General features: G+C 47.8%; 1 protein-coding gene across 1 annotated transcript in view; it reads left to right on the top strand.

The window, feature by feature from the left end:
• CACNA1H (calcium voltage-gated channel subunit alpha1 H) overlaps positions 1 to 20787 on the top strand; it is a gene marked incomplete at its 3' end in the record, with an annotated part of 118737 nt that overhangs the window by 79668 nt on the left and 18282 nt on the right. The window contains 11 exon segments of the mRNA XM_083372558.1: positions 7162 to 7313; positions 7805 to 7990; positions 8973 to 9090; positions 10789 to 10944; positions 15611 to 15701; positions 16296 to 16504; positions 16732 to 17133; positions 17553 to 17653; positions 18467 to 18590; positions 19139 to 19207; positions 19635 to 19819. Of these exon segments, the coding sequence (XP_083228684.1) occupies positions 7162 to 7313; positions 7805 to 7990; positions 8973 to 9090; positions 10789 to 10944; positions 15611 to 15701; positions 16296 to 16504; positions 16732 to 17133; positions 17553 to 17653; positions 18467 to 18590; positions 19139 to 19207; positions 19635 to 19819 (1793 nt within the window).

Below are 20787 nucleotides of genomic sequence, written 5' to 3'. Positions count from 1 at the left end.
TCTGATCTCCTACATAAAGAGCCCACATATTCTTAGTCTTGCTTAAGAGGAGGATCAAGCACTCTTGGTTGTGTTGGGCGGTGTCAAGAATATAACAACTTTACCTTGAACCCAACTGAATGGGGATTGGCCTAACAGGGCTCGTCATGTGTTGGCTTATTTTTGGCTTTGCATGTGCTGCAAACCCAACTGACTGCAGTTTGTTCAGTGAAACATGGTTAGTGTGACCTGCAAACCCAACTTGAATCAGCCCTCTGGTCCTTGAATACGTTGATTCACATATCCCCAGATCCTAGTTTTGAGGGGCACCTGGCCTGAGAAAAATGTGAGATTTGGAAATAGTTCTATGGATCTCAGGCATATTAAACTAATCAAAGATAATCCATGCAGTCGTTCCTCTTTTGATTAGTGTCTCCACCTCACAATTGTGTGTCAAGATCAGCAACTGTTCCAGAAGAATCTTTCATAACTTCTTACGGAGGAAAATAAATCATTTGCGTTTCCTGGGTCTGAGAAGACTTTCATATTTTTAAAAATTTCAGGGGAAGAGAAATCCAGACTGTTCACACTAAGGTTGGGAACACTGGTATTAAAGAGCACGTCCCAAAGGTGAAGACACCATGTCCCAGCTGCTGGCATCTCATGAAGGACAGCTGGCTGGAAGGGGATGAGTCATCCCTGAAGCACAGCTGCTTCATTGTGGCTGGACAAAGCTGCCCTTCCGGTGGTCTGGAGTTTCGGGAGAGAGTTGCAATTCACCTGAGGTGAAATCTTCCTCCCTTCTTCAGTCTTCGGATATCTGCCGCTCAGTTTCCCATCCGTTTGTCTTTCCTGGATGAGGTGCAGGGGTGAGGCCAACCCATCAGAGGGTGAATGATGGGATAGCGCTGTCTCGAGTAACCAACCAGTCTGGGTCTTCTGAAGACCGCACTGAAGGCAAAGCCAGTTGGGGGAGAGAAGGCACAAGAAGGCAAAGTGTCTGTGCAAGAAGGGAAGAAGTTACAGGAGACCTGGCTGAAGTCCACCCTTACCTTCAGAAGCTGGGTGGAGGATGCTGGTCCTGTCTCTTCTCTCACAGAAGACCCTCCGCATAGGGCTATTGTGGGGCTGAAATAAGAGCGGGGAACTGGTGCATATATGAATCCCACACTCCCCGGAAAGGCAAGTGGGACATTTCTCAAAAATCAGAATTCCTTTTCACTGAGCTTCATGTGAGGTTAACGATCCAATAATTAGTCTCTGGCTAGGAGTCCTCATGTGGTCGCTCCAAAACAGCTTCTGTGCAGCCTCCCACAACCAAATGTCTACTTAACACAAGACTTTTGCACAAGCTCAGAGATGGACAGGGGTATTGAACTCATCCGCTGTTATTTTTCCCACCTTGATCCCCGCTGCTTTTCTTTGGGGAGTGGGCTGCGGGATGCACAAGCCTGAGATGTTTGCCCTCAGGCCCTTGAGCAGGCTAAGTCTTTGGAGGCACCAAATGCCAGAAAGCCGAATCTTTCCTTCCGGCCCACCTGCCGATTTCTCCAAAGGAAGCAACTGTTCTTCCATTTCTTTCAAAATGATTGTGTTGTATTTTCTACTCTGTCTGGTTCCATAGGACATCGCTCAGAGTTAGTTTAGAGTTGGGCAGGGCCAAATTGAATTAATGAAATGTAATGTAATCTGGCTTAATTTAATTCAGCAAATGAGAAGGAAGAAGGAGGTTGTGGAAATGGAGAATTTTACTTGGCAAGCCAGGGCCTTGAGATGCAACTGCTCACGTGTGACTCTCATCCTTTATGCTTTGATCCAATTGTGATGGATTGCAGCCATCAACCAAGGACAAGGTGGCTCAGCAGTGGTGACAGCTCTATCATCAACCCGGTCCTAGGCATGGCACAGGCTTCTACGGGAATGCCGCCCGCCGGTTTAGAATGCAAGATTGCTCCCTGGGGCCTTGATGGTTTGGGTGAAAGGAGGTGCCAGTCCAGGAAGGGGGTCCAAGAGCAGAGGGGGTTATCTAACACAGATCCCAGCCAGATCCTTCCAGCTCAGGCTTATCAGCTCAGATTAATTGCAAATAGATCTCTCAGATCATACCAGCTTCTTTACTCTTAGTAGAAGTTGTGAAAACAGCCTATTCTTCGTCAGGTCCTCGAGATCACCTTAGGACCTCATATCTTTCCTCCCTCCCTTCCTTCTCCTTCAGATCAGGCCTCCCTTCATTTGAGGATCCATCACATGCTTACAAATACTAATCGTGGGTTATTGAAATGAAATATGAAACAGAAATGGATAGCTATACGTTTCTGGTGGCTGAGTCCATGCTTTCTAAAACCGGTCTGATTTTCCGTGGCTGCTTATTTATTTATAGCATGGAGACTCCAGAAAAATTAAGGAAGGTTTCTGTTAAGTGAAGTAACAACCATTCTGGGTTGCTTCTGGGCCTTCAGAAGTGGTGGGTGCTTCGTCACTGGAGGTTTTTAAGAAGAGACCGGACAGCCATTTGTCTGAAATGGTATAGACTCTCCTGCTCAAGCAGGGAGTTGGACTAGATGACCTCCAAGGTCCCTTCCAATTCTGTCATTCTACGAAGTTCATTCCTCAACAGGTCCTTCTCCGTCCCCTGTTGACTTTTCCAATCTTTCCTTGACCTCCTCTGTGACCGATGGGCTGCTTGAACCAAGGAACCCTCTGTTCTGGCACGGCATCAACTTCCTCTTTGTCCCACCCGCCACCAAGCAGCCCTTGCCAGAAAGAATCTCCATAAAAGTCTCTTTCTCGGCTTGGCCAAAGGGATCTCTGTGGCCCCCCTGCTCGATTAAACGTCTCCAGCGCCCTGGAAGTTGGAAGAGTCAACAACGGGAACCAGGGTGGCTTTTGATCTCCCTGCTGGTCGACCAAAGTTATTGTCTCAACAGGCTGCAAAGAGCAAGCCGTGATGCTGAATCCCACCCCCACCCCCCACCCCCGCTTCTTCCTTTTTGGAAACAGTGCAGAAAAGAGAAAGCCAACGGTCTGAGGTTTGGAATTCCTTTCCTGCAAAGGCCAAAATATTTGGATTTGGGGCTTTCTTTCCTTCTTGCAGGACAACTTGCAGACCTCATAAATCTTTATTAAATCCTCTGAATCAAACTGAGTTTTTCTCTTTGTCTTGGATCTCGGAGGCCGCTTGCGAAACTGATCCCACTAAGAGGGTGGTTTGCATTTCCACTCCCCAAGTCTTCCCGGATCCAGATAAACTGCGAGTTTTTCTGTAGATGTCCTCCTTTAAGCCGACACGCAGATTAATGCAAAAATGGACACGGTGGATTTCTGGGCAAAGGCAATGAAAGAAAAGACGGGAAGGGGGCGAGGCCATTTCCCCCCCCCCCAAAAGGGGAATTAGCTTCCGTTCTCCAGAAAGAGAAGTTTCTGGTAGCCGCATCTCCTGAACGTCTCTCCCGATTCTTCCTTCCCCTTCGGGGGGGGGGGGAGATGGTAATTGATCTAATCTAGCCTGGCATTTAAGCCACTTGAAATAAAATTGCTTTTTGTCAAGTGAGGCTGAGAAACGGGAACGGCAGAACCTCCATACCTTGCGGGGAGTCCTAAGTGAGGCTTGGAAGTCTGCCTTAGGGAGGGAGGGAGGGAGGGAGGGCCGTCCCCACAGGACCCCCGGTCGGTTCCTCAGCCAAGTTAAAGGGACAGGAGTGCGAGGAGGCAGCTGGTTCACCCAAACGGCCATCCTAGGTGGAAATCAGACCCCATATTCAAGACCAGGCATCTCCAAACGTGGTGACTTTAAGACTTGTGGACTTCAACTCCCAGAATTTTCCATGCTGGCTGGGCAATTCTGGGAGTTGGGGTCCACCAGTCTTAAAGCTGCCACGTTTAGTGACCCCTGATCAAGAGGATCACCTCCTTCTCTCTTTCCCAGAAGAAACTCCAAAAGTGGCATCCGCGAGCGAATGCCACCTGCCCATCAATGCTAGCTCAAATTATTGAATTTGTTCCCCCTTTTTTCCTTTAGCGCGCTCTGTGATTCTAGGATCTGACTGGGAGCTAAACATTGCTTAAAAGCCCTGCCTCCTTCTTTTAACCAGATCATTAATTCAGCTCCTCACCCACCCAGCAGTGGAAACCCTTTTAAAGGATTTCCAGCAATTGGAAGAGAAGTGGGGTGGGCTGGGGTGGGAGGGGGCTTAGTTAATCCTACCTGAGCCCTGTTTCTAATCTCCTGTATTTGTATTTTTTTTAAGGGTTCTGTCAAGCACTTACTTCCTTAATGATGTGCATGCATTGGAAATCTAATATGGTAGCCAGAAAGTAATTCATTAGTTAAACAGATTAGTCATGGGAGAGATTGCAGAGCTCATGAGTTAAGTAAAAGGTTTAATCTGCACTGTGGCCACTCGCGTAGCTGCAGAAGTTCAACGGGAGGCAAGCGAAGGCTTTTATGGCCCATAACATCCGTCACAGAATTCAACAAGGCTAGGGAAATCCTGCTTCAGAGTCTCATTTAGCTTCCTGGTCTACACAAAATTCCTACTAAAAGGACAAGCGTGTGTCCTTGTGAGAAGAAGACGAATGGGTGAACATATTCTAGGGCAGGGGTCCCCAACCCCTGGTCTGTGGATCGGTGCCAGGCCGCAGCATGCCAGCAACCGGCCAGCACCAACAAGCAAAACCTCATCTGGGGGATGCAGGCAGCACACAAAACCATTCACACTCCGGTCTGTGGAAAAACTATCCTGGTCAATGCTGTGCGTCTCCTCCAAACAGATTGACCCGCATGGAGTTCCTTCTCCTATGTTGCTTGTCCCAGGCTAATTAGGGCGAAATGTCTCCCTAATCACTCCTCTTTTGTCTGTAAGGAGAAGCGGGTCCCAGGCTGCAATTCCATGGAGTCGAGTGTTTGGAAGCCTCTCTTCCAGGCTTGGAACTCTACCAAACACACCATACAATCATCTAAGCTTGTTCTTAATGCACGGAAGTCTGGCTGTTTTACAAGAAGAGGCTGCCTCCTTACATGCAGAAAGGTGGGGTGGAGATGCAAACTCTTCTTGTAAAATAACCTCACTGCCTTGCAAAGAAAAAAGGAAAAAGAAAGCCTACAATGAACCCTTCTCCACTTTTGTTTAATCCGGGATTGTCTTCTTGTCATTCTGACAGCTACAAGACATCTCAAACTGAGCCCATATTTTTCATCTCTCACAGGGGCATTGTCTGTTGTCATTCCCACACCTCTCAGATCTTGGCCAATGTGGCTCTCAACATGCTGCTTTCTGGATGAGGAACACAGAAAGAGAGGGCATTTCCCCCCCCCCCCCAATAAATTCTCTTTTCTGCTTGGGGTCCCTGAGTAGGAGATGATGGAAGAGACCGCCATCGTCTTAGGAAATTAGTTAAGAGAAATGAAGATTAGATAGTCCTAAAGAAGAATAAATCAGCCCCTTTCTTGGCTGTGAGCATAACCTTAAGTGTTCGGATCTCCATCGCATCCAACTTCTGCACAAAAGAGATATTTATCTTTCTAAGGCATTTCCCTATCCGTTGGGTTTTTTCCATACGTTATTTCCCCAAATATCTATATTTTTGTGTAGTCCTTTTTACATTGAGACCACATTGCAAATTTGGGGTTGTAAAGGTGCCTAACATTTCAGCTGGGACACAGACCAGGGCAGAAGAGCAAAGTATTTGCATGAAGTTGTTAAAAAAAATGGTTTTCTTCCCACTCTGGGTGGCCTTTGTCTTTGAGTTAATCGGACCTTCAGGAAAGCTCAGGAAACTTTCTCTGTCTTTCCATGCTCACCTTCTCGTCTTGCGCATGGTGCAAGGGAAAGGATTGTGAAGGTCCTTCTTGCTCGTGGATCTAGTTAGCTTTCGTAATTAGTTCAAGTTGTCGTCAACAGTCAGGTTGAGTGGATTAGATCACTTTCAATGAAACATTTAAAAGAGTTGCTGGGAAACCAAGGACAAGATAGGGGAGGAATGTTTTTCCAACCAATCCGGTTTTTCTTTGTTGACTCCTGGTGGCTAGTCGTGTTCCTTGCTGCAATACATATTTCATGCCTTCTGGCAGAAAAACTGTTGTATGAATAAGTAAACTGGTCTGAAAGCCTGTGGGAAGGCAAGATTGTGTGTTGGGTTGAGAAAGGGAGTTTAAAGCCCTTAGACTAAGATTATACATACAGCAGATTTGTTGCAGATGTTTGTGCTAAAGGTGGATTCATAAGAATGGGGGAAATAGTTTCCAGCACTGGAAGTGTTATCCCTTCTTGGTGTGGTCCCACCTGTTTTCTGCCCAATTCTGCTAAAAGTACTGAAATGGTACCTTTGATCTACTTCCGACATTAAATCGCCTCCATCCTTGGAATCTGGTTCTGGGCACCAATATTTTTGCCACTGTGGGCACAGGAGAGGAACTATTTAATGTGTGGGGTGTGGGACAGGTTGAGGGTGTCACTGCTGGGCTCTTTGGAGCCAAAGCACAGAGGATGATGGGTCAGGTGGCCAAGCCCAGCCTTTTTCATCTGTTTCTGGATTTTGGAGGGGAGAAACACGTGTGTGTGTGTGTGTGTGTGTGTGTGTGTGTGTGTGTGTTTCCTTTGGTTTATTGAACTGCCTTCCCCATCTTGAAATGGTGGGGAAGCTGACCATTGATTTTCAACAGTTGAGTTGCTAAGGGTGGGTATTGTAGGGAGACTTTGGGAAACCCCCAAAAAAGCAGTCAGAGGAGATATATGAGAGAGAGAGAGAGAGAGAGAGAGAGAGACAGAGAGACAGAGAGACAGAGAGACAGAGACAGAGACAGAGACAGAGACAGAGACAGAGAGAGAAATATATAGATGCACTAAAATCTTCCTTCTGGATTGCTAATATTTGCAATTCAACTAGTAGATGTGCATTTTAGGCTGATCTAAATTGCTGGTCCTATCTTGTTTGATACTTCATCTGCAATTATTACTTTTCCATATTCTGCATCCCGTCGCCCTGTTTTCCACTGTGATAACAATCCCTGTGGTCACAGGGTCAGGAAAACAACTCAGCTTCACAATCATAATGGAGCAAGATAACACTGTCATTGTCAAACTCTGCTCTTCTTCATCTGCAACTAGAAGTTAGGAACAGCCAAGGGACTTATTTTGGCCTCCATTCCGACCTGAATTACCTCCGTTTCTCCCTCTTGCCCAGCCGGCTGACCTCACCGATGCCCTGGAGATTAGTAACATTGTCTTCACAAGCATGTTTGCTCTGGAGATGCTGCTCAAGCTCTCGGCTTTTGGCGTCTGGGGATACATCAAGAACCCCTACAACATTTTTGACGGCATCATTGTTGTCATCAGGTAAGTGGGCTTCTAACGTGGCCTCAGAAGAATCCTTTGCACATCGTTCCTTCTTCTTAAAACTGGGGTGGGGGGGGGAGATTGCCTGCCAGCTGAATTTCCTTGCCTGCTTATCTTTTCTAACACTGCAGCACATCTTGGGGGAGCAATATTCCCCTCCTGGAGCCCGTGTTCTCTGGGGTCACCTCCCCGAATTGTCTTCGGGGAAGATGTGCTGACGTAGCCACATCTACAGAGGAGCCGGGAGAGGAGGGGAGGGGAGATAGTCCTCATAGAATGTACATTTATGTCTCCCTCTTTTGGCCACCAAATGCTCAAGTCCTCTATGAAAAAAACGTTCTATGGGCCCAACTTCATTATCTGCCAACCTGCCAAAAAAAAAGCAGCCGTGCCCCCAGGCCATCTCTGCCATCAGGGGCAATTAGGAAGTTGCCGGTTGTTCAGCAGCTGGACAGCCCAAGTTGCCTGAATCTCTTGTCTCCATCCTGCAGTGTCTGGGAGATCATTGGCCAGGCCGACGGGGGACTTTCAGTGCTGAGGACCTTCCGTCTCCTCCGGGTCCTCAAGCTGGTGCGGTTCATGCCGGCTCTCCGCCGGCAGTTGGTGGTTCTCATGAAGACCATGGACAACGTGGCCACCTTCTGCATGCTGCTCATGCTTTTTATCTTCATCTTCAGGTAGGTTTCATTGGGCGCATCTCCTGTCTTGCCTACTTAATTGGCTGTTTTGTTCCTCTCAGTGCTGCACCAATTACAATGACAAGGATCCCGTTTGCCCAACACGTGGGAATAAAGGTGACCTCTCCACAAGGTGACTGGCTGGCACTGTGCGGATCGATGTCCCCTGGGCCGCCTCATTCCTTCTGCATCCTGCCACCCAGGAGACAAATGAAAGATGCAAAGTGACAAGCACGACTAAACAGTGCCTCCTTCTTTGTTTGTGATAGTTGGCAAACAACAGTGAGAGGCCTGCATCAGAGACCAAGGACAGCTCCTCTCCAAGTAGGGCAAGAGTTGATATAGACCCCATGAAAAGTCAGAAATGTACATCAAGTACAATATTCTTCAAAGGGGAGGAAGAGTTTTTCAATCTGTGAAGCTTTTCTAGAAAAATAATAATCAAATATGCTTTTGTAGACTTCAGGTGGACAAAGAGGCTAATTCTGACTCTTTGTGTTTCTCCAATCTGGAGCCTTTGGGGTAGTGGGGAGGCCCAGCTCTCTCATACTCAACCAACAGGGTCTCCCATCATGCTGTCAGGAAATGCTGGGAATTTTATTCCTCCTGGCCCTGGTGGGATCCAGGTTGGAGAAGACAGTGCTACTGAACTCATCTTTTCTAGCTGACAACCTGGAAAAGGAACAACCTGAGTTACGTCATTATTACAATTTTTTTGATTAAAGTTTTATAAATTGCATAAAAAGTAACACAAACTAATAAAGGATGGAGGGGAGTGGAGACATTCTGATTTACTTTGCAGAAAACATAAACACCATGCAAAATTATCTCTTCCTCTGTGATTATCCAACCTGGGTTATTTCAGACTCCCATTCAAGATGAAACAGGAGCCGGAACTTTTTCAAATAAGCTGTTTGCCTTTTCAACCATCTTTTCTGTCTCTCTCTCTCTCTTTCCTTCCCCTTCCCCTTCCCCTTCGCAGCATCCTCGGTATGCACCTTTTTGGGTGCAAGTTTGGCTTAAGGACAGAGTCAGGAGACACCATGCCAGACCGAAAGAACTTTGATTCCCTGCTGTGGGCAATTGTCACCGTGTTTCAGGTAAGTTCCTCAAGCTGCCCATTTTGTACAAGGAGCTGCACAAAACATGGCAAACCTTTCCAGGAGCATAAGCTGGTCCTTCAGTGGCTACATGAGGCATCCCTGTTTAAAGACAGCATATTGGAGTCTCCCCAAAGATACCAGCGTGGCCATTCAGGACTTTCAGGACTTTCCTTATTTCTGCACACTGTTGGGTCAATCACTGGACAGGCCGATCCAATCTCAGTTGGAAATAATTCCAGAAAATGAAAGAGGCACCTTTTGCAGCCTGTTATCTCCAAACCTCCGACATGTAGGTCAGCATTACAAATTACTTGCTGGCTGGGGAATTCCTGGAGTCGAGGTCCACCCATCTTAAAGTGGCCGAGTTTTTGAAATGTCGCTTTGGAAGATTAAAACCACTTGAAAATTCTCTGGGAAAATAGGGAGTCTCTCTCCCTTTCAGGCCCCCTGTCTAGATAAACAGCCACCAAGAATTAAATAATTGACTGCTGGGAGACTCTGACAGCAGCTCTGTGTCATTTATGCTGTCACTCTGTCCATCTAATAGAGAGGCTGGTGCTGTTTTCCTAGCAAAGTCTTGCAGTTAACTAAATTAGGTGCAAAAGAGACCGAAGCTGAATTTGATGCTTCTCGTCAAGGCCGCTGGAAGCTGAACTACTCTATCAAGTCCAAGGGGGTTGGGTGAAAACACCGCTCACTTCCTGCTCCGGGATGGAATTGGAAACAGCTGTCTTGGTTAAGATTAGGCTAGTTTAGAGGGAAAGGCTTATGCTTTCTAGAGCTCGGTTCCTGGGTTATTCTCAGTCGCCTTCCGTACCTGCCAAGAGGAAGAAGCGTGACCTATAAACCAAACTGATCTAATTTGCTAACAGGCGCAAAATCCTTGCTATTTTGAATAGAGACAAAGAGTGCTTTGCTCCTGCAGAAAGTTTCTTTATCTCCTGCCGTAATGCAAAGCCCTCATTTGCATTTATGATCAATGGCTCACAATTTCAGCAAATGTTGTGAGTCAGCAGGAAAAAGACATGCAGGGGGAAAAAATGACTCTGGGTATAGAATCGGATGTACTTTTACCTGCGGCGCTTCCACAAAATGGAAGTCTCTGGAGTTAGTTCTGGGAAAGATGGGTGGCAATCAGATCTGGTCCTGGTTCAGTCGCTTGCAGGAGGCTAATAAGAGAAGGTTTATTTCAGCCACTGACTGGCAGTTGAGCTGCCAATAAGAGGGGAGAGAGTTTGGGAAGGGGAGGAGCTTGTGGCCGTTAGATCCATCCAGAAAATGGAGTTGGTCTTTGGTGTCTCCCTTCAATCTCAGCTGATGGAATAGTGAGAGATGTTCCTGGGAGGACAGGAACCTGCCCTTAAGGTCTCGATGAGTCTCCACTCCTGGGAGAAAGCTGCTAACTAGACGGATCCCACCATCAGTCTGGTCTTGTACCTTTTCTGAACGTGCACAAAACGGGACTCCACTCAGCAATCATTCAGCAAGGGAGGTCTTGTAGCTTCTTACCAGCTCCTTTCCTTGGAAACACACACAGTGGTGGAGCTATGCAGCAGGCAGGAGATACTATAGCAAAAGGACTGTCCATGTAAGACCACTTGGAAGCTCTAATAACCAAGCGTGGAAAAGCAAAGCCAAAGCAGGAGAGAGAGAAGTGGGTTCAGATGTTCTCCTTGCCCCATCTGCGTCTTTCAGATCCTGACCCAGGAAGACTGGAATGTGGTCCTCTACAACGGAATGGCCTCCACCTCCTCCTGGGCTGCTCTCTACTTTGTGGCTCTGATGACCTTTGGCAACTACGTCCTCTTCAACCTCTTGGTCGCCATCCTGGTGGAAGGTTTCCAAGCTGAGGTAAAGGGTCTACGGATGGCTGGTTGGGGTTTTTTGTTGTTGTGTGACTCCACAGACCCCAGTGATATCCGGGACACGTTTGGTTGCAGCTTCTTATTTATGAACGGCCTGATTGTATCATTGTAACACTTTATACACTGGCCATTCATTTCAGTGGCACAGATATAAATAAATTTGTATCTAAATTTCTTTTTTAATGTGTGCCATCCATCCATCCATCCATCCATCCATCCATCTATCTGATAAGAAACCCCAAATACCTAAACATATTCAACAGATATAACAGGCCACAAATGAACTTTATGGCCTGTTAGTTGGGTTTATCTCAACCGTTGGTCAAACAAAATTCTGTTTCAAAACATTTCTGCAAATAACTAGCTTCCCACCCTGATGCCCTCTAAATAAGGTGACTACTAATACAAAAATTTCTAGGCAGGACGAGATATGTCAAAATATTTTCATCAAAACTCACAGACAGTTGCGGTGTTCATTGTCAGTGATCTGGGAAGTCTGCTTTTCACCACAGGAAAGCAAAAGTCACAACATCAAGAAGATCACTTGGAGATGAATGCCCAGCTACACTCCCTGGAAGACCAACCTCTGTAAGGATGTGTCCTTCAAGAAACTATTTCTTGCTTCTCCTGGTCAGAGCTGCTAAGCTTTCCCTCTTCTGACATCTCTCCATGGCAAAGTTTGAGTTATGTCCCGTTTCCATCTCAGAAATAAAACCCATCACATCACATTTCATCAAGAGGCTTTTATGAAGTCGTTAGCGTATGGAAATGGACTTGGAGCCTCACCTGCTTGAGCTAAGAATGATGACCCAGAGAGGGGATTTAATCACAGGCAGGAGAGGGGAACATTACTATGTTTTCCCAGCTCAGTGAGAGCCAAGCGGCCATTTACCATCTCTGAATGCCCAACTGCCTTTCTCAGCAGGATGAGAAATTGCTTTGCTCTTCAAGGCACAAGTCCTCAAGGAGTGTCAGGGGAATGAAGGGAGAAAGGTAGAATTATGCTCTCCTCCTGAATTCTTCTCTCCACTTTCCTCCATGCATTACTGGGGACCTCTGAGTAATTTAGACTTATTTCAATCCTACAAAAAAATGGGGATCGATGTGCCTGCCCAGGATCCTGAAAGCAGCAACTCTGAAATAAAACGGCCATCGCAGGTTCCAAAAAAAAAAAAGAAATGGAAGCAGAGCAGGAGGCAAATTTGAGAAGCAGGCAAAACGGACAAAATGGAGGAAAAAGTCCCACATGGAGCACACCTGATGGTTGGAGAAGAATCTTTCGATCAGGAATTCCATTCCTTCCTATCCAAAAGCTCATAAGTGTCCACTTGGTTCATTGCCTACAATGAATAAAGTCTTCAAAAGTTGAACCTGCAGTGGGCAGATAAGATTTTTTATAGGATCTGAGTCAACAGAGGTCTAACGTTACAGAGCATTCACACGTTCCCCCAGCTTCTATTGTTTATTTAGGGCTCCATTCTTCCTCTAAGGGTGAATTGGCTTACTCCAACAGGAGCCCTGAGTCCTCCTAATAATTTCTCTCCCCTCCTTGACCTTCTTTGGTTGGCTTTTGTTCAGCTGCCCTCCCACTGACAGCGATCGCCTTCTCATCCTGAGCCTGTCTAACAGATTTTCCAGGAAGATCTTGCTTTGGAATTCCTCTGTGAGAAATAATTTTGCTTGGAGAAAACTCCTGCATTTTAACTCTGGCTGATTGGATTAAAAATGGCAGCAGCAGCAGCATTGGCCAAAGGCTCCATTAAATTTAGTTCCAGCCACTGGCAAATTGACTGCAACTGCAGTAACAAGATTATTCCTTCCTGCTCTTTTCCACCGAGAGAGCCTCTATCCATCGTGGCACTTCTGTGTTCATTTCATCCTCTGCTACCCATCAGCCTTTGGCCAATTTGGCTGAGAATTCAGCCTCCGGTTGGCTCCCTTCTGGGGAGGCTGGTTGACAATTTTATTATTGTCTGAGACTTTCCCAGCTTCTTGTGGGTTGTAGAGCTTTTGCTAGCTATTGATTTCCTGTTCTTTGAAATCGGCTTTCGCAGCTTCGCCTTCTTTAGCCTCTTGAAATCCGATACTTTCTTAATAACGAGAAAACATAAGTTAGAGATCAAACTCATCCAAAACTTCCTGTTTCCACCAAGTGGCCAATGAGCAAGGCAATTAAGGCAGTGGTGTTTAATGATTATAGTGCCATTGAATGTGATGTCCGGTTTAATAACAGAATAACGGAGATGGAAGGGACCTCGGAGGTCTTCTAGCCCAACCCCTCCACCTCCCTAATTCTCATGGCCGTCGGTTTTGAGAGAAGCGTAAGAATTACACCGATCCATCTCATGTGAATTCCACCCTTTTCCTCTGGGGTTTCCTCTCCGACAATTGGTGATAAGAGAAAAAGCAGAATCAGTGCAGAAGTCAACAATGGAGCCTACCAGAGATGGAAAAAGTGCTCTCAATTCTCTCCTAGCTCATTCTTTTTTTTAAGGTGTAGAGCAAAACCCAACATTTTGCAACTTGCACCCTTTCAGGATGTTGGGATTGCAACACTCAATATTTTTCCCCAGATGAGAGTTGCTTCAGCCTTCCCTTCTCTTCCAAAGCTCTGCTGTTGTCTTCACGGGCTCCCCTTCCTTGCAGCCGCCACCTCTCCCTCCCTCGTGTTTCTACCATCAGGGCCCTGGATATATTTTGCAACCTTCAAAGTTACTGACATCAGAATACCCATATGGTGAGCCATAATCAAACAGAGGTCTGCAACCTTAGCAAGTTTAAGACTCTCAGAATTCTGCCGGCTGGGGAATTCTGGTAGTTGAAGTCCATAATTCTGAAAGTTGCCAAGTTGGGGACTCCTGATATAAAGTATGTGGCCTGAAGGAATGTCATTAGGGCCAGCCTGCCTCGATGCATTGTGTTGCCCCCCCCCCCCAGGAGCACACTGTTCCTCTGCTTTGGACCAGTGCCTGCTCTTGGCAAGAGTCTTTCTAGACTCCCTGTTCTACCCACTCTCCCATTTTCTCCACATCTGTGTTCAGAGATAGCCAGGGCAACAGGCAGACGAGGTCAGCACGTGGTTCTCTGGGAGGGTAGCCCAGAATTTCTGGGAACACAGTGGCCCTATCTGCCACCCACAGATTCATTTCCATCTCTTCAATGGCTTTTCCCGAAATAAGCCACCATAATAACAGAGACCACCCATTGGGAGCAGTTCCACCAGCCCTGCAGCTGTGTATCCATTGCTCTTCTCCTGGTCTCCGTTCATCCGCTGGTCCTCCAGCGTTTTTGGCTTCAGCTTCTCTCCCAGGGTTTGGGGTTGGCAGCCACCATCTGGAAACATTTGGCCACTCAGCTGGCATTGGACAAGCAGGAAGGGGCAACTTTTCAGGAGAGACGAGGAGTGCCCATTGTTTCTGCTCGCCTCCAGATACAACATGCTGCCTGTCTTGAGTTGGGTGCAAGTCAACAGCTAAGCAGAGAAGATGGGGTCCAAGAGCCAGGGGCTGTATTGAGGCAAAGCACCCCGAAGAATTGGTTGACATCCCTCCAGTACAGCAAAGCATCTTAGCTCCAAATATGAGCAAACCCCTCCCCCTTCTTTGCAGATGTCCTCACAAGAACACAATCCATTAATTTACTCAGCAAAATAAGTTATTATTGCATAAGCTGTAACAAAGAGTTGTCTTCCAGATTTTCCAGTATCTTGGCCACATAAATGGCCTGATTCTGCAGAACTAGGGATGGGCAGTTCCATCTCTGCTTGGCATAAATATGTAATTGCAGGCTTGGGAAGAGGATTTGGTGGGGGGGGGGGGGTGTGACACCCCTTGAAGCTGTGATTTAGATGTCCAGGAAACCCTTTTCTTTTCCTCTGAAGGAAGAAGCTGAAACAGTCAGTAGGAAGCAGTGAAGCTCCCTCCAGTGAAAGACATTGGCCACCAGTTCCTTCCACGTTAGCTCTCTTAGGTTAGACCAGGGGTAGGCCACCTTGGCTCTTTTATGACTGGTGGACTTCAACTCCCAGAATTCCTGAGCCAGCCACGCTGAGGGGAAAGGGAGAGGTTTCCAAGCTGAGCCATGCCAGCTCAGGAATTCTGGGAGTTGAAGTCCACCAGTCATAAAAGAGCCAAGGTGGCCTACCCCTGGGTTAGATCAAGTTGCATTCGGGGTAGTGGGAGGCGTGTATCCCGGAAAATGACACCCCCCCAGATCCAGAGGTTGCAACCAGAAGCATGTTTTAGGCATGGACACAGAGAGCCATGTCAAATCTATGGTTTTGTATTCTGATTCCACTTCAGCTTTCTTTGAAAAATTTTAATATTTTTGATTAAATAGGAATAGGAATAAATAGGAATAAAAGCACACCTGCTGTGCGAACACGAGGCTGCCTAAGGATTTTGATCTCTTTCAAAAAGGTCCTGAGGCAGATTTATTGGGGGGCGGGGAATCAACATTGATCTGAGTGTTTTCCATGAGGAGTTAGGAATGATAAACCAAAGAGCCATGAAATAACCTTTTTAAAAATAAATGTTTACAACACGTAGGGACAAAAATTTGCCTTTTGTTTGACTCCAGACAGCTCCGTTCACCTGGCAAATTGCAAATCTGTCGCCAACCTTTTGTTCTATTTTATTTTGGGGGCACTTCAGGGTGATGCCAACAGATCTGACACAGATGAAGACAAAACATCGACCAACTTTGAGGAAGAGTTAGAGAAGCTGAAGGAACTCCGTGCTGCTGGTAAGGAGAGATGGCGGGCTGGGGAGGCAACCCTTGAGGGCTTCCCTTTCGATGGGGGGGGGGGAGATCAAGGCTCTGAACAGCCTGGTTAGGCAGAGATGTTGACCTTTGAAGGATCATCGGGGGAAGCAAGAAGATGGGGTCAACCTGGACTTTATTACTTGCTTCTCTTTTTCTCTCCCCAAGAATTTCTGAATTGCCCCTCAGAGAAATGGACAGCCGTTTGTCCAGAATGGTATAGGGTCTCTTGCTTGGGCAGGGGGTTTCACTAGAAGGCCCCCAAGGTCCCTTCCAACACTGTTTATTCTGCAAAGCTTCATATTTCTGTGCATTTTTCATGAACATCTTCAATCCTTCTCCCTCACCCAGCAAAGTTGTCAGAACCTCAAAGAGCCTATAGCATCTTTTTCCTTGTAGAGAAAACCTAGATCTATGTAGGAACACTTTCTCCTGGGATGCTGCTCTGCTTGGCTCATATGGAGGTATCTGTGGGTGGGGGTTGTGGCTGAAGGCCAGAAGTAGGTTTAGAATGTCTCCAGCTCTGGATTAGCTTGCCCAGAGATTGCTGAGAAGGTCCTGTCTCCTCCCTCACAGAGATAAAGATGTATTCGCTGGCCGTCACGCCCAACGGACACCTGGAGGGCAAGGGCAGCATGCCCCCGCCCATCATCATGCACACTGCAGCCACCCCCATGCCCACCCCAAAGGGGTCTCCACACATGGACTCGGCCTACCCTTTTGGGGACTCCAGGAGGGGCAGCAACGTTTCGGTGGACCCACTCAGCTTTGACCAGAAGTCTTTGGTATTTTTCCAAGAAATGGCAGGGCAGGGAAGGGTTGGGAAGGGAAAGCTGCTCTCCGTTTGGGGCAGGTGGGTGCTGGGAAGAAGGTGCAGAAGAAACCTCCAGCCAGGAAATCCTGCAGCTTCTTTGAGCTGAGAGGATGAAGTAGGACGGAGGTCTTCTCCAGCTTCTGAAGTTGGGACTACACTTCCAAGGATCCCCTGACCTGGTCTCCTCCCCTCTCCCAGTCCAGCCTCCGCAGCTCCCCTTGTGCCAACTGGGGCAGCCGCCGCTCAAGCTGGAACAGCCTGGGCCGGGCCCCCAGCCTCAAGAAGAAGAGCCAATGTGGCGAGCGGGAGTCCCTGCTCTCGGGGGAGGGCAAAGGCAGCACGGACGACGAAGCCGAGGAGACCAAGCTCAGCACCCTCAGCCGCCCCCCCGTGCACCACCGGGCAGAGTCCCTGGACTGCCGGGGTGGCTTGGATCTGCCAGAACTCCTCCAGGTGCCCGGCGTGCACCCTCCGGTCGCCATGCTACCCCTCGAGTACCAGGACTGCAACGGCAAGATACTGCAGGTGCCCAGCGAGCTCTACCTGCACCTGGACAGCCGCAAAGAGGATCCCTTCGACTACGATGACAACATGGAAGACGTAAGTCCAAAGCAGCCTTTGTTCTTCATCCCCCCCCATACAAGTGAGCCCAGAGGCCAGCTCTTCCTGGGAGCGAGGGGCCTCCAGCCATTCCCACCCTCCAGCAACATCTTAAGTGGCCAAGGATAGCCTCCTGGGGGGAGGGGGGACGTGAATTTTGCCCTCTTTAAGGTAGGAAGGGAAGACCCCACAAGTGTTCGAAAGGAAGTCCCCTCCTGTGACATTGCTACACTCCTCCAGCTGGTCAGGGGCAGCTGTCAGTCCCAAACCTATGAGAATGGGCAACCCAACCCAGCCACGGCCACGGGTGCAAGCGGCCACTGCCGGCCAGACTTCAAGGGAGATAACAGAAAGGTGGGGAGAGAGGGGGGCCTCTCGGGATCAGATTTCCCAAGGGGGCTTCCTTCCCTTTTCCCCAGAGCTTCTGCTACAGAATCCGCAAGATCTGGGAGCCTTACAAGCCCAAGTGGTGCAAGAATCACGAGGACTGGTCGCTCTACTTGTTTTCCCCCCAGAATCGGTAAGGGCTCGTTGTTCTCTTGGGCCGAACAGAGCAAGCCTTGGCGTCCTTCTCTGGACACCCTTTCCGGTCTCCCCAGAAGGTGTTTATACTCCCTACCTTGGTCTTCTCAAGGCCAACGGGCAGAGTAAGGAAGGTGGCCTTGACCTTGGCAGAGGAGTGCAGGGCTTGTTGCCTGTGTAAAATGGGGAGAAGCATTTTTAAATAGTCCAGAATATCTAGATAACGTTTGAAAAAGGCTCAGGCTGACACCTCCCTAACTCACTGAACTATGAGTGGGAGGCGGCTGAGGGACCATCGCCAGACATGCAAGATTGATGTCAGCCTCACCCGGTGGACAAGACCAGGAAGTTATTGAAAACTGATTATTGATTTCTGATTTATTGATTACTATTGAATATTTAACAGCCAATAAAAATTATCAGGGTGCCCTGGATATTTAAATCAAAGCGGGGTAGTCGAATGTTGAATGTCCCTGTAGAACTGACCAAACGGAAGAACAGGGTCTGCAGCTTCTGGGGTACCTGAATCACAGGGACCGTATCAGATTCCCTGGGGGGGGGCTGTCCCTGGACTTCTCTTGCAGGACAGCTGTGCGGAGAGCATTAACTCGAGCTAAAGATAAGGATCTCCTAAATTTGGGAGCCGTGACATGCTATAAATATCAAGGCAGCCTCCACAGTCTGCAGCTCAGCTATCCAAAGGGGCAGGTGTGGGGCACTGGGTGCCCTATTCCTATTGGCCTAAAAATTGGAGGAATGTTTGGAGTCCTGGGGGGCAACTGACCAGCCCCTCACCCTGCCTTACTTTCAGCCTCCGGGCCAACTGCCAGAAAGTCATCGCACACAAGATGTTTGACCACGTGGTCCTGGTTTTCATCTTCCTCAACTGCATCACCATCGCCTTGGAGCGCCCGGATATCGATCCCAACAGCACGGTGAGCCCCCAGTGGTTCTGGGAGTTGGGGGGGGGACAGAAGCATTTTTTTTCTAATGTCTTTGCCTCCTATCAAAGAAGGAGCCGCATCTTTGCTTGTCAAAGAGTCAAGGATGAAAAAGCTGCCTTGTGCTGAGTTACTGGGCAATTTGACAACTCTCCTGAAATCGAATAGACAAATTATTTGGGGTAAAACTAGATGTTTCCCCAAGATGCAACCTAGCTGCTGACTTTCCTCTTCCACTTCTCAAAATGACTTGGCTGAATGTCCCTGCAATTAAAAACACCAACTCCCAAACCACCCAAAAACGATTAAGCAGCTTCAGGCTGCGTGACTTGCACTCCAAACAGTAATTTTCATAAAACCCCTGCAAGGTAAACAAGGTAGAGAAAGGATTTACCAGGATGATCCGGTGAACTGTGCAGTTTTGGCACAGAAGGCGGGTTGAATTCAAGAACCTAGGAGAGGGTTCATGGAGATTTCCTGGGATTAGCGGTTGATCCCTTGCCAGTTTGGATTTCAACCGCTGGTTTCTCTCCTTTTTGCAGGAACGGATATTCTTGAGTGTCTCCAACTACATCTTTACGGCCATTTTTGTTGCTGAGATGATGGTTAAGGTAACGTCGCTGCATTTCCAATTGGTTCCCCTTGGATTAATGTACGGCAAAAGTAGGTCCATCCATTCTACTGAATGGGAGAATAAATCAAGAAGGGACAATTATTCATTTTATTACTTTCATTTAGGGGAAGGAGGGTATTCTTGAGGGAGACCCAATTATAAAAGAAATTGCATCCAAGAACTTCTCCACTGCAGCAACAACGTGGCTCATGTCAATTTTTCTTGCATCTGGCAGAAAAGTTAACTCAAGCCAATTTTCTGCAGCGGTGGAAGATTGTGGTTGGCTTGTACCCTTTGCAAAGACCCCTCCCCCCTTCTGAACAGTTCAGGTCCAGGTTCTGTTTCATTTCCAGTGAAACGGTTCTTCAGCTTCAATGCAGCATGAACATCCGTGCCTGGAAGAGCCTATCCCATTCTCCTTCTAGGTTGTGGCTCTCGGCTTCTTCTCCGGGGAACACACCTACCTCCAGAGCAGCTGGAACGTCCTGGATGGAATACTGGTGTTTGTGTCCATCATTGACATCATCGTTTCCATGGCATCGGCAGGCGGAGCCAAGATTTTAGGGGTCCTACGAGTACTTCGGCTGCTGCGCACCCTAAGACCTTTACGGTATTGGTTGCCTTCTATCAAAGCAGAAGGCTTTTGAGCTAATCCTTTTCCTCCCCAGGAGTAGGAGGGGAGAACCCCAGCCTCCCATACCTGAACAGTTAGGGAGGTCATTTTCATCTCTAAGCCAACTCTTGCTAAGAAACAAACTCAAAATCTCTTCTCAAAGGCAAATTCTTTGGTCTGAGAGCCTTGGAGAACTTTCATTATTTATTTGGAACTGGGGGGGGCTACAATTCTCCGTTTGCAACTGGTAGACCTTTCTTAATGCCTCAATGTCCCTCCCCACTCTTGGCTGTAGAACAAGAGTTAGCTGGTGTGTTCCTGGTCATTTCCAACTTGCATCCAAATGTGGCATGGTGCTTTAATTAACTTGAAGCATCATGCATATTATAGCCCGTGCTTTGGCCAACCACCAGACTGGCTCTGCCTATCTGGCTTTGAGCTGAACTTGCTTATTCTGCTGCATATCAACAGAAGGACAAAAGCAATGTGACCGTGATTGCACAAACTCGGCGTTCGCTTTCCAGCCGTCTCGGGGTCCTGTGGTGCATAGATTAGCATGCAAGCTTTCCCGTTTAGCAGCTACATGCGTGTGCCTTTCTCGAAAGCCGAAGCAGCCCATTCTTCCCAGCAGGTAGAAGGGTTGTCCGTGTTTGCAGTAGGTCGCATAATTTCCAAACCTTTTCAAAGCCGTCTGAGGCCAATCGCTGAAGATGCTCAACGGCAGATCTGGCAGCAGTTCCAGGAACACCAGACCCGGCCCCAAAGGGGGGGGGGTGTCCAGAAAGATGGCAGAGAGGGACACAAAGGACACTTTGCCCTGGAGTGAATTTGCATTCCAACTGTGATGGATAATAATTTGTGAACTCCCGGCATCTGCAGATGTTTTGTGTTCAGAACCACAGAGGAGCAATTTAGCTTGCTAGAAAGTCAAAAGTAGGGCAACATTTTCCATATGTGAAACCAGG

The sequence above is a fragment of the Vipera ursinii genome (assembly GCF_947247035.1).
Source record: "Vipera ursinii genome assembly, chromosome: 13".
In the NCBI taxonomy this organism is placed as follows: Eukaryota; Metazoa; Chordata; class Lepidosauria; order Squamata; family Viperidae; genus Vipera; species Vipera ursinii.
The sequence above is the reverse complement of the archived record's forward strand: the minus strand, read 5'-3'. Positions and strand labels throughout refer to the sequence as shown.